The sequence below is a fragment of the Peromyscus californicus genome, unplaced genomic scaffold, assembly GCF_007827085.1.
Source record: "Peromyscus californicus insignis strain IS unplaced genomic scaffold, ASM782708v3 Scaffold_20__1_contigs__length_68692818, whole genome shotgun sequence".
In the NCBI taxonomy this organism is placed as follows: domain Eukaryota; kingdom Metazoa; phylum Chordata; class Mammalia; order Rodentia; family Cricetidae; genus Peromyscus; species Peromyscus californicus.
The window spans coordinates 37,088,987-37,102,367 of NW_026294503.1; the positions used below are offsets into that span (position 1 = coordinate 37,088,987).

Sequence of the window (13,381 nt, forward strand, 5' to 3'; positions counted from 1 at the left end):
CATGGTGTGTATATCACACACACACACACACACACACACACACACACACACACAGGTGTGACTGATACAGATCCCCCAGGTATGCAGTTAAGAACCACCCCAAGTAAGATAGGCAAGTGGCCACTGGAAACCTTTATTTTGCAATTCACACAACTGAAACCAGCATGAGGAACTTAAAAGGGGTCCAGACCATGTCTCAGAAGCAAATTCATATCCCAGAACTCTTCTTCAGCAGCACCTTGTCCATTGAGGGCCCAGACACAAGCCACTGCCAACCCCCTGTGTGACTCCTTTTGGTTCTGGTAGCTTGAAGCACCAAGGATGCCACCTCCAGGGTAGTTCTGAACTCCAGATGTGCACCTTGTGTCCAGAGGTCAATGCATTCTTCCAGGCTGCAAATTCTTCCTCTTTCTGCTTCAAGTCTCTCCTGGGAGGTGGGGATTCCAAACTTACTTTTCCCTGGGCCATCTCTAGGCACACTGAGAAAAGAAGCTCATGGGCTCCAATCCCTTAAAGTTTCCTTTCCAGGAAAGAGGTAAATTCAGCAAGTGTGTGGGCAGGGCTGCATAGCACCGAGGGTTCCTCAGAATTGGCTGCCACACTTCTGCTACTGCTGACAGGGGAGCTGAGCCAGGAAACCACTTCCTGTCCACGAGGATGCTCCCCCAGAACCATTAGCACTTGAAATAACAAATAATAACAATATTAATAATAATCTGACTGACAGCATCTGTTGGTTTTAATAACTGTGAGGTCTCTGAGGAAGGGAAGAGAGAACTGAGGGTAGGCAGGCAAGAGTATGAGGGAGGGAAACAGGATGAAAAGGTGGGAGAAAAGGGGAGGAGAGAAAAAAAGGATCTGAAATGTTTCAAGGCTTCTGGCTTCCCACTGAGCTCCGAGTTCAAGTTTCAGAAATCCATAGTAATGTTTTGATGTTCTAGAATCTTCTATGGGCCCTTCACATTACTTGGCCGGGCAGCAAGGCTGGCGAAGTAAGCACACTGGGAGGGGTCACACTGGCCAGGAGGGCCGGGAGGGCCTGGGGGACCAGGATGTCCAGCTGGTCCTGTCTCTCCTTGAGGGCCAGGACTTCCTGGGAGTCCATCTTTAGCATAGCCGGGTTCCCCAGGTTGACCTAGACCAAGAAGCAAAAGAAACAGAAGGCATTCACATTCAGAAGAAGGTTTATATCCAGGAGCAAAAGATCCCTGTAATCTTTGTGACTACATGATATGAAATAGGATTCAACATGTACTCAGAGAGATTAGCCTCTGCCTGATGCTGTAGACTGAGAGAATGGCCCATGTGAGCATCAGGTAGAACAGCAGAAGGGCATCTTCACTGCCGGAACTGGGGAAGGAATCCAGGTACCATGGAGGAGAAACAGACAAGGGAAAGCATGGTCTGTTGGGGTGCAAGCTTTCCATTCCAGTCAAATGAGAAAGCAAGGCCCTCTGCTCTTACATGACACATCTGAATTCTGAGTGGGATGCCAAAATAGTGAGCCTCAGCCCAGTGTACCTGTCCTTACAGGGATACCTGATGACCCTGTATAATTCAACATTCAAATTGTCTGAGATCTGTTATCTTCTCTCAGTCTTATCTACATGCTAAGTTTGAACCAGGTACTTGAACTATATTATTTTATTATACCAAGTGAAAAATATAGCATCCAGGATATACATAACTGGCCATTATAGAGTCCAAAAACTCTCTTTAGACTGAGAGACTATTACTTATAAATGAACTTCTATGCCTACACTTACTGAGTGCTATGGTATCATATGTAATTAATCTAGCTCCCTCTTTTGCCTCAACAACTGGGAAGCTTGGTGCTAGATGTGGTGGCCAACTTGAGTATGTCATATTTTCCTTCACTTCTTAGCACTCTGTCAAAGTATTTTTTTAATACAGTAAACAAGATGCGAACCTTTCCATTGTGAGTGTCTTTAGAATTCAGGAACTCTGCTGATGGTCTGGCAAGAGTTATTTAATGCACAGCTCTGCTTGTGAGAAGTCCTTGTTTCAGCAGTGCTGACCATGCCTTCCACTGGGATGCCCTGAGGATGGTCCTCGATTCAACCCCACACTGGTGTAACCTACCAGATACTCTACACACAGCTCCTTCTGTTCCCTTTCCGACAAGTTCTCCTATTTCAGAATAGTATTCCTATTACATTCTATTTGAAACTCAGCAAGATATAAACAATATTTATGTCAAACCATCATCTCTAATAAATATCAGAACACGTGTCCAACTGTAGCAAATTTGGAAAATCATAGAAGAATAAAACTAAAGTTAAATTAAAAATAGGTCAAATGTTCATAAATGATTCAGAGTAAGCATAAAAGTTAAGAGTTAAATTTAAAAAGTAGAATCCTCAGGGCTGGGGTAGGGGTAGGGTTGGATGGGAGAACATGCATGAAGCCTAGGTTCAATTTCTAGCACTGCCTCCCAAACACACACACACACACACACACACACACACACACACACACACACACACACGCACACGCACACGCACACGCACACACACACTTAAAAACATACACATGCATGCACATGACTGCTTGTGAGGTAGAATTTGACAACCTAGAGTTGAAGGTCTTCTACAGTCACACCTCCTTTCCAGGGTGACAGCTGCTGCCCCCCTCAGGAGCTCTCCCTGTACAGACATCAGGCATGGTGGTTGACCAGTTGACGTTTTCCTTGTTACCTCCAGGTTTCAGAAGTGAAAGTCCCAAGACCCCACAACCCCTGAACCTCAGGAAGCTCACCTTTGGCTGAACCTTTGGTTAAGGTTCCCTGGGCATATTTCTGAGAAAGTCTAATGGGACATGAATGGGTGTGGGGTTTAAGAAGATAAATGTCACCCTGCCAGTCGGGAGGCTTACCACTTCAGGTGAGTTGAAGTGTAGAAGGAAAGTCCTAAAGAGAGATGTATCTCCAACACACCTAGGCTCATTTAGCATATGCCAATCCCTCTCTCCCCTCAGACCATTTCTCATATTTGGTCATTTATTATTTTTAATTGGAACATAATAATTCTGTATGTTTCTGGGGCATGATTTGCTGTTTGATGGATATTTATTTATATTTTACGTACATTCTGTTTTTCTTGTATGTATGTATGTATGTGTACCATGTGCTTCCATCCTGGTGGATACCAGGAAAGGGCAGTAAATCCCCTGGAACTGGAGTCACAGATATTGTGAGCTTCTCTGTGGGTGCTGCGAATCAAACCCAGTTCCTCCACAAGAGCAGACAGTGCTCCTAATCTTGGAGCCAAATGTTCAGGCCCCCAGTGTGATTTCTTTTCAGGGCATGGGTACAATATGTAATGAACAAATCCAAACCAAACAAATCCACACACAATTAGCTTCTATACTATCCCAAATATTTATCATATTTTTTTATGTTGGAATACCAATATCCTCTCTTCTGGTTATTTTGAAACAGTAAATAAGTGATTGAGACTTTTGACTTAGGAGGTATACCTTGAGGACTTGAGAAATATTTCATTAAACAATGAGAGCCCATGTTTCTCCTTAGAGTGGCCCAGCCCCTTCTTCTCTTCCCAAAAGCAGGGGTACAGCTGTGTGTCCCTGACTCTATGCTTGATGTCCACCCAGCCTGAGACACTGAACCTTCATACCTGGTATTCCAGGGGGACCCATCTCTCCTCGGAGGCCAACTCCAGGTGTGCCAGGGTCACCTTTGACTCCTCTTTCACCTGATGGGAAGAATATATACATCTTGAGTGGTGCAGACTCATGATGAGAGTAGAGACAGGAAGTTCCAACCCACAGGGCACAGATGCAAGCCAGTATCACAGAAGCATTCCACTCACACCAGCCTGTTCACATCTACTGCTGTAAAATACCCCAGCTCTCATGTGTATGTACACACACATACATACACACACACACACACACACACACACACACACACACACACACACACACACACAGAGGCATGTTTTTGACTCAAAATATGTACATTCAAACACTAAAGGAAGCAGATACTTTCTCCTGAACACATCCTCAGACACACTTCTTTATACATACACATTCACTCAAGCACCTATCTATCCAGCTACATACATATTTACACATTCGCATAACCAGAAGTAAATACAAAGTACACAGATCTACACCTACACATTCACTAAACCACAGGCAACTAAGTTCACACACCCACCACTCACTCACACACATATCAATCAGTCTTTATGTGTGCCCTCATCATTGGTGTCCTCACTCTCTCTCTCTCTCACACACACACACACACACACACACACACACACATCAGTCTGCATGTGTACCCTTATTATTGGTGTCCTCACTCACACACACACATCAGTCTGCATGTGTTCTCGTTACTGGTGTCCTCACTCACACACACACATCAGTCTGCATGTGTGCTTGTTATTGGTGTCTTCACTCACACACATATCAGTCTGCATGTGTGCCCTTATTATTGGTGTCCTTGCCAGTGTACTCAAAGCTTTTCATCCAAACCTTCATGAAGAAGGAACTGGGTTGATGAACACATGGATTCAACATGTACCACATGTGTGCCTAGTACCCGAGAAGGGCAGAGGACAGCACTGGATACCCCAGAACTTCAGTTGTGAGCAGCCATGTTGGTTTTGGGAACTGAACCCATGTCCTCTCCAAGAGCAGCAAAAGCTCCTAACCTCTGAGCCATCTCTCCAGCTCCTTGTCTTCACTGTTTTAAATTTGTCAGTATTCTGCCACAAACCAATGTAGTCTATAAATTATGCTTCCTATAGACAGTTATTTTGTGCAATAGTGAAGAGCACATAAATTTAACAAAAACCCTTTAAATGGAAGAAATACCACAGGGGATGGATGGCTAAATAATCATAAGCATATGAGCGATCAAAAGAGAAGATGGTAGGTTCATCCATTCCCCTAGCCTAAGGTCACCAAAATGAACTCGTAACTCCGTCCACCAGAAGGGAGTGGACCCCAGGCTGGGAAGTTTGGAGCCTAGTCCTTCCGCCCTGCTCTTCAGATCTGCTCACCTGCAAGGAAAGCGTTCTGACCTTCTTGCCACTGGGCAACCTGGGACGGGCTCTTCCACTTGAGGGAGAGCCTCCTATTGTCCAGAGCTCCATTGTTCAGACAGGTTAGCCAGACAGCCAGACAGTTAGTGCCCATTTTAGCTGTAGCTCAAAGCCATTTGGTTGGATTTTAAAGCTGACATTTAATATCCATTGCCTGGAGATTAGATGTCATATCACTCAGTTACAGTTCCAACTGGGTGGGGGAAGAAGAAAATATTTGCACCACCCCTGTAACGTGAGCAAGGGAGAAGGAGAGAAAGTAAGAGAAAACAGGTTCAATCTTCCTGGCATAATTTCTCAAAACTGTCAAGTATGAAAATCTAGAATGCATGAAAAAAATTACACGATGCCAAAATTCAGTGTTGCTGAGCTGATGGGAAGGAAAGCAGGATGAATAATGCAGGCTCTGCCGGGGATGCACCCCATACTGAGTCCCCACTCAGCCCTCAGTTTCTGAAATGCTGTCCACTCACCTTTGGGACCCATTGGTCCAGAGGGTCCTTCCAGACCCCCTTGGCCAGGCCGGCCTGGCTCACCTATGGGGCCTGTCCTGCCCGGAAGCCCATCTTTTCCAGGGGGTCCTGGGGGCCCAGGTCTGCCTTGAGAGGACTTCATGTGTGCGGGAGGCATCTGGGCCATGAGGTAGGCAAGTTTGGCTATGGAATAGGAAAATCAGAGATGTTTATGAAGAATAGATTGAGGATGAGGGACAGAGTGGCAGCTCACTACACGCTAGAAATAAGGAAGAAAACCAACTGAGAGTCAGGACAAGTGACAGCTCCTGTGGGACCACTGCAGCATCCGCAGTAATAGTGATAATTAATAACAATATTAACAATACAGTAGCATTGGCTCTGGAGATAGCCGCATTATTGGTATTTGTGATGACAGCAGTAGTAATAACAGTCACGGAGCCTGTCAGTTGGAGAAACTGAGGCCTGGGATGTTTAAGTGGCTTACACAAAGTGGCTTACACTTATTGACTTTTATCTTTTGGGTATCTAGGTCCCTCATCTACAACTGAAGAGATGAATGAGCTGATAATAATGATGCTTATACATCTGTGATACAAGCAATACAGAATTAATTTAAAACCTAGAGCTCCAAGTAGGTGGGCTCATTTTCCTGATGGACAAGGGATCCAGTGCTCACCTAGTAGTTGACAAGAACCACCTAAGTTTATATAGTCAGAGAGAACTGGAGCCAAATGCCAGTCCAGTGTGTGGAGTGACTAGGATAAGGACTGGCATTTTGGTTGGTAAGTGTGGTGATATTTTATTTGTGTACCCCAATAACACTTATCTGGGGATCAGAGAACAGAGTCAGTCACCAAATTAGACATTGAGGTCGGGCGTGGTGGCACACACTTTTAATCCTATCACTGGAGAGGCAGAGATCCCTCTGGATCTCTGTGAGTTCAAAGCCACACTGGGAACAGAGCCAGGCGTGATGGCACACCTTTAATCCCAGCACTTGAGATCTCAAGTCTTTGCTTGGGAAGGACACACGCCTTTAATCCCAGGGAAGTGATGGCAGGAAGCAGAAAGGTATACAAGGCATGAGGAACAGGAACTAGAAGCTTTTTAGCCACACTTCAGCTGAGATCCATTTGAGTGAGAACTCAGAGGCTTTCAGTCTGAGGAAACAAGATCAGCTGAGGAGTTGGCGAGGTGAGGTTGGTTGTGGCTTGTTCTGCTTCTCTGATCTTTCAGCGTTCACTCCAATATCTGGCTCCAGATTTTTTATTCATGTTATAGGTAAGAGTAAGGAAGAGGTGGGACTTCTCACAGCCTCACTGACTCCCTCTGCCATTGCAACTTCACAAGGCTCCAGGGCTCTACGGAATCCACCTCAGTGACCTCAGTCATTTGCTGAACTTTTCAGGGTCTTGATTTTCTTATTTTTAGTGGAAGTCAATGTTTCCTCCTCAAAGGCTGTTTGGAAAAAGGGGCTCGTCCCAGCAGATGTCTCAGATCCATTTAAAACCAGGGGCTGGCACTGCACTAGAGCAGAGGCCATTCCATCACTAACAGCTCTAACACTCAAGAGGTAGAAGTTGGAACTCTCGGTCAGTCCTCAGACCTGCCCTGCCCAGTGGGGCTTACACTCTCTCCAACCTATCTCCTGCCTCCCTCCCTCACCTCGCTCATCCATAGCCCATCCATGTTCAGCTAGACTCCTGAGGGGCAAGGGAGAGTCACAGCAGATGGTGATACATGCTGTCATCTTTCACTAGGAGTCACCTTCACTAGAGGTGACAAGGCAGAAGCTACAGGCCCATTTGAGGGAGGCTCTGGAGAGTAAGGCCTCAGTTTAAGTAAGGCTGGGCCTTCAAGGAACCTCATAAGCCTGTGGTTCCACATTAGCCTGCCCCCAGGGTGCTATCCTGGTACTTAATGATGAAAGCAGCAGTTGCTCCCTGGGGATCTTACCCTGGAAGCTGCAATGAAGTCCAGCTACTTACCTTCTAGCTGCTTCCCAAGCTCTTCCTGAATGAGGTGCCGCAGGGTGTCAATGGATGGAGACTCGCCCTAGGATGGAGGTGTGGTAGTTGAGTAAAAATGGCCCCCATTAGGCCCATAGGAAGTGGCACTATTAGTAGGTGTAGCCTTGGAGTCAGTGTGGCCTTGTTGGAGGAAATATGTCACTGGGGGGAGGTGGAGAGTCTTTGAGGCCTCTGAAGCTCAAGCCAGGCCCAGTGGCTCACTTGCCCTACCTGCTGCCTGATGATCCAGATGTACAACTCTCAGCTACCTCTCCAGTACCATATCTGCCTGTGCCATGCTTCCTGCCATGATGTTAATGGATTACACCTCTGAACTATAAGCCACCCCCAATTAAATGTTTTCCTTTATAAGAGTTGCCCTGGTCATGGTGTCTATTCACAGCAATAAAACACTAAGACAGGGGAGAAGCAGAGTTACTTGTCTTCCCAGTAACTGTCATCAAAGACCCCAGTGTCACCCCCCAAATCAAGAAGCTGGTGAGCAGCACAGATATGGGCAAATCATACCCTCTGTCTACCCCATTCCACATCTGCAGCCCACATTCCTTTCCTATCTGCCATTCAGACCATGCCATACCATCAGCATAGCAGCTTAGACCTTAGGCTCTCAGATCTATAATGTCCTTCCCTCAAGACCTTTATTTATTCTTCAGGTTATTTCCTCCTAGTACAAACCATTATGCTCATAAAACCAGCCCCACATTGGGTCTAGACAGTATGTCCTCAAAAGCTTGCCCACCTCCAGAACATAGCTTATAGGCAGCCTGCTACACAAGCTCATGTTTAACTTTCCTGATCGGTATCTTGTCCCTACACTCCCCAGGGCCAGATCTGTCCTGTTCAAGTCTATACTGGCCACATACAAATGAGTGATCCATGGAAGCTGAGGAATTTATCTACAGAAAAGGCTGAATGCTCACATTCTGACAACAGTTCTCAGAAGGGTCTAGGAAAGGATTCTCTATGCCCTATCAGGATCTACCCTTTCCTGTGTGACTCCTATAGGGTAGCGCTCCCCTCAAGAATGGGGCCCCTTGTGCTTCTATCAGCCCAACAAGTTGCATGGAATAGATTCCATTCCCTTGCTCTCTTATTCTTATCTGGCCAGAAACCTCAGCTGTAAAAGCCTCAGATGGTCCATTGCTCCCACACAGCACAGGACACACAGAGCTTGGCAAGGCTTCATGGGGGTTTTGGATGCCAACTGAGCCCTTTTGATTTCCCCTGGACCTATCCAGGAGGGAAGGCTCTGGGCACCAAGATTCTTAGAGTCACCACAACCAGAAGCAAATGAAACCATGGAGTGTCAGCGCTGGCAGGGGACAGGGAGCGACCACGTCTGTGCTTAGGGAACATATAATTTTCCAGATGACTAAGTTTGGTGCTGAGGAGAAGAGGCGGTCACGGGGACTGGACAACAAACCCCATCAAGAGTTCAGCTCTTGTTATCTAGCTGCCAACCTGTGTTTGTGATCCAAGAGAGGCTAAAACAAGAGTTCGGCCACTAGAATGACCTATGTGAGAAGACACTAACCAGGCTCTCTGCTGACATTCAGTGCCAAGAACAGCATGGAGAAAGTTAAGGCCTGCCACGAATGGATGGTGAACCACCTACAATGCAAGTTGGACCACTGAGATCCCATCTTCTCAATTACCTCTGCACAGGGTGCCAAGACCAAAGGGATTTACAGCCTATGAAATGAAGCCTTGCAATTCATCATCCCTGGGGTGGAGGGCACAACAGAGAAGAGAATCTCTTTCTGAGCACCTCGAGTTACACGCATCACATCACTTCATCCTAACAAGTCTACAGAGCATTTTCTCAATAGGATAGCCTCAGAGAGAGGGAGTACCCTGCCCCCTGCCATATAGCAAGTCCCCAGAAGCCTGGTACCTGAATGCCATATACCCTGAAGGTCACAGACTCCGCTTTCCCTCCATTCTCATGGAATCTGTACCTGAAATGTTATCATCATCCTTACCCGAAGTCCTGGAAATCCTGGCTGGCCAGGTGGCCCTGGAGGCCCAGGAGGGCCACTTTCCCCTGGTTGTCCTTGGGGACCCATCAGGCCAGTATGACCCTTGTGGCCTGGGATTCCAGGGTCTCCAGGCTGGCCCTTCCCGCCTGGTAATCCTTTATCACCTTTGGTTCCAGGGTCTCCCTAAATAGGAGAGAAGAATATCAGCAAATGGGTATGTGCTGGAAACTGGCCTAGATACACAAGCTGCAGCCTAAGGCACCATCATCTTCCTGCTGGGGCCCTGGCAGGGATAGATGGGTCTCACGGGAGTGGAGGTGGGGGTGGGGTCTCAGTACTGAAAGGAGTCATGGATAACTCCAATAAGAAGGGCCCAGAATTATCCCACCCATAGTCCTGATTGTACAAAACAGGGCAAGGGAGACCAAAAATAGAATCCTACCTTACACAGTATGTGTGCAAGTTCAGGAGAACTTTTATTTTCAAACCCACACTAAATAAGCTACTAACAGGGATGACACCATAGGAGCAGCCAGGCATACTGGCATTCTCATACCACAGAACACATTGCAGTTGTCAGCACTGGGGCTGCTCATCAGGGACTATATGGTCCGGCCATCAGGTATCATTATTATATGAAAAGTTCAAACTGTAGAACAGTGTCCACAGTATGCAAAAGTCGGAGAAGAATAAAAATATCCACAAATTTTCTTTGTGGGCATAAAACATTGAGAAAGACTCCATAAGTAGGTAATTGTAAGGATGACAGGGAGGGGACTGCAGAGATAACTCAACTCCGTAGTCTGCCTCACAAGTGGGAGAATCTGAATTTGGATCTCAAGTACCCACACAAAAACCAAGTGTGACTGCTTACATCTGGGGCCACAGACAGGCAGAACCCTGGGGCTGACTAGAAAGCCAGCCTAACAATTTGGTAATATCTGGATTCGATGAGAGAACCTATAATCTCAAACAATGGAGAGTGATTGAGAGAGACAGCCAGTGCCAACCCCTGGCCTGAACATACACATGTACACATTCACAGATGCATTCACCCACACACCACATATGCCATATACCATATATATATATATACAACACACACACACACACACACACACACACACACACACACACACACACACACGTGTAACAAGGAAAAGAATAGAAATACAGCTGTCATTTTATACAATCTTTAAAAAGGAAGAATTTTCAATGGACTTAGTGACATAGACCTGTCATTATAACTACTTAGGAGGCCAAGGTGGAAGGATTGCAGTTTAAGACCAGCCAGTCTGGACACCTTAAGTGAGACTATTAAGTCACAAGCTACAATGTCAAGGGATATAGCTCAGTTATGAAGTTCTTCCTTAGCATGCACAAGGCCCTACATTCAATCTACATTACCACAGCACATGTGCATGCACACATGCAGAGAGAGAGAGAGAGAGAGAGAGAGAGAGAGAGAGAGAGAGAGAGAGAGAGGAATAATTTCCTAGTCCCAGGCCAAACCACAAATGTGCATCCCTGGAGAAAGCTGCCAAGCTGTGGAAACTGAGGCCAAGCTGTCACTACACTCTTAGAGTGGGTTTGGCCTCTGTCAATAGGAGAGACAGTCTATCAGCTCAGCAGCCTCTCTTTGCCAGCCTCCCCTCAGCTCCAGCAAGTCCATGGAGGATTGAGAGGCTCACTCTATGGTGAACTCCCTGGGCCCTTTTCCTCGACAAGTGAATCAGATCCTACAATTCTGGGTCAGTGATGTGGGGCACAGCAACCTCAGGGCAGACAGCCCAGTCATTGCTCTAATGTACTACTGTGTGTCTGGACAGCAAGCTTCTGTGGCTAGTTAGGTCTGAACACACAGTAGTCTTATTAAAGGCCATCAGAGGACAATGGAGCCACAACTACTGTGATACATCACAAAAAGGGAGGGGAAGGAGAAAAAAAGGAGGATCAAGATGGAACCACACATGTGGTGTTGCCACAGGCATGACAGGAGCCTCTGAGATGTATTGGAGCATGCTCATGGTTCTGAAGCACCATTATTGTGCATGCTAAAACAAGGAATGACAGGGACATGGTATGGAGAAGGTGTGATGTGCTGGAGTCAGGGAGGACAGAGGTGAAGGCACGTGCATGTTTGGAACACCCTCCTCTGTATACACAGACCCCAGAATGAAAGACAGCATTACAGGAAGGGGAGCTTTGAGGCGAGGTGGGAGGGATACCTGAGTTCTAGTGCACTCACACTTGTAATTTCTGTTTTTTAACCAGGCCCCTGCATGGTTTTCAATTTTTCAACAATAATCCAAATATCAATGACTTTTTGCATTATAATTTAAGGCAAACCCAAGGGAGTTGCTCCAGTTTTCCAGGTCTGATGTACTTCATGGGGTCTTGAAATCCAATGGATGATCTTGGATTCAGAGATCTAGAATACCCTGTTCCTGAGTTACCTGGATGCCAGGTACCGTCACACATGTGGCACAGTCTTTCTATTTAACAACCCTCCAATCTCTATCACTTTGCTATGAAAAGATATGATCCCCTATTTTATTTATGTATTTAACGATTATTTATTATTTATTTGTATTTTATGTGCCATGGTGTTTTGTCTGTATGTATGTCTGTGTGAGGGTTATCAGGGTACCGAATCCCCTGGAGCTGGAGTTACAGACAATTGTGAGCTGCCACATGGCTGCTGGGAATTGAACTTAGGCCCTCTGGAAGAGCAGTCAGTGCTCTTAACCACTGAGCCATCTCTCCAGGCCCTGATTCCCTATTTTAAACATTCCCAGAATGAAGGAATAAGGAATCTAAGGGCTTGGTGGCAAGCTTCCATGGAACCATGTACCAGAGGACAGACAAGCTCCCTAGCTATTGATTGTGTATGAAGAACAGCTTCCTGTCTGTGGGCTGAAAGCCCTGGCTCTGAGCCAGGACTCATGCCCAAACTCCTTGGCAAAAGACCCTGGAGTGGCACTCTCAGGAGAAAATCATTTCAGTGGCAGGCAAGTACAAGGTTCCAATATTCAAGATCAAACAGCCACAGGACAGGGGCAACAAAGTCATCAGAAGGAGAGACAGGAGGGGAAGGGAAGAATGCCAGAGACCACTTCCATTTTTCTCTTCCCAAATTGCAGGAAAAGCCTGCCAGCTCACTACCCATTCAACTTGTGAAGAAAGCTGAGATAAATTCTTTGCAGGACCACGGAAAACAAGCATGGGCGGACGGGGGAGGGAGGGGAGAGTCGGGTACCATCCATGTAGTACAACATCCTGACAGCTGACCAGACACAGGACTGTGGGCAAACCAGCCATGCAGAGCCCTGAATGGAGCAAGAGCCCGTGAGTGTGAGCATGAGCATGAGAACGCTCCCTGCCCCCACCCTAGCACTTCTGCAAGAAAAAAAAAAAAAAAAAGACTCTCCCCTGTTGGTTTTTGGAGAAATGAAATGTAAAGAAAGGCTTTCAGAGTGTGGCGCCAAGGCGACTCATTATGGGAAAATCTGTTCCCTTGTCACCTCCAGTGACAAATCTGGCTCGCAGCAAATTGGCACTTAGGGAGCCAGGCACATCCTGCATGCGCCTTCACACATGGTGAGCATGGAATCTGTCAGAGTCTCCCAACACTTGCCTTGCATTGATAATTACGGTCATGATTTTATTCCTCAAAATAAGAACCAAAAAGAAACAAGAGAGAAAACTGACTACGGCACTAATGGGAGAAAAGAGCCCTACTGCCTGAAGGGCTTGAGCTGTTTCCTGGAAAGTCACTGCAGGGGACGGCAGTTCAGCTGGGC

The 13,381-nt window shown here is 46.5% G+C and overlaps 1 protein-coding gene across 3 annotated transcripts in view; it reads right to left on the minus strand.

The window, feature by feature from the left end:
• Positions 1–114: 114 nt before the first annotated feature.
• Positions 115–13,381, minus strand: part of Col22a1 (collagen type XXII alpha 1 chain) — a 255,332-nt gene continuing 242,065 nt past the window's right edge. For 2 of the 3 annotated variants that reach the window (XM_052747950.1, XM_052747949.1), the window contains exons 60-64: positions 9,582–9,761; positions 7,558–7,624; positions 5,567–5,749; positions 3,657–3,734; positions 115–1,135 (exon numbers count right to left, since the gene is read on the minus strand). In XM_052747950.1, the coding sequence (XP_052603910.1) occupies positions 948–1,135; positions 3,657–3,734; positions 5,567–5,749; positions 7,558–7,624; positions 9,582–9,761 (696 nt within the window). In that variant the 3' untranslated portion in view covers positions 115–947. Of the gene's footprint in view, positions 1,136–3,656; positions 3,735–5,566; positions 5,750–7,557; positions 7,625–9,133; positions 9,211–9,493; positions 9,558–9,581; positions 9,762–13,381 lie in introns of those variants that run through there. The other variant, XR_008220523.1, reaches the window with a different exon arrangement.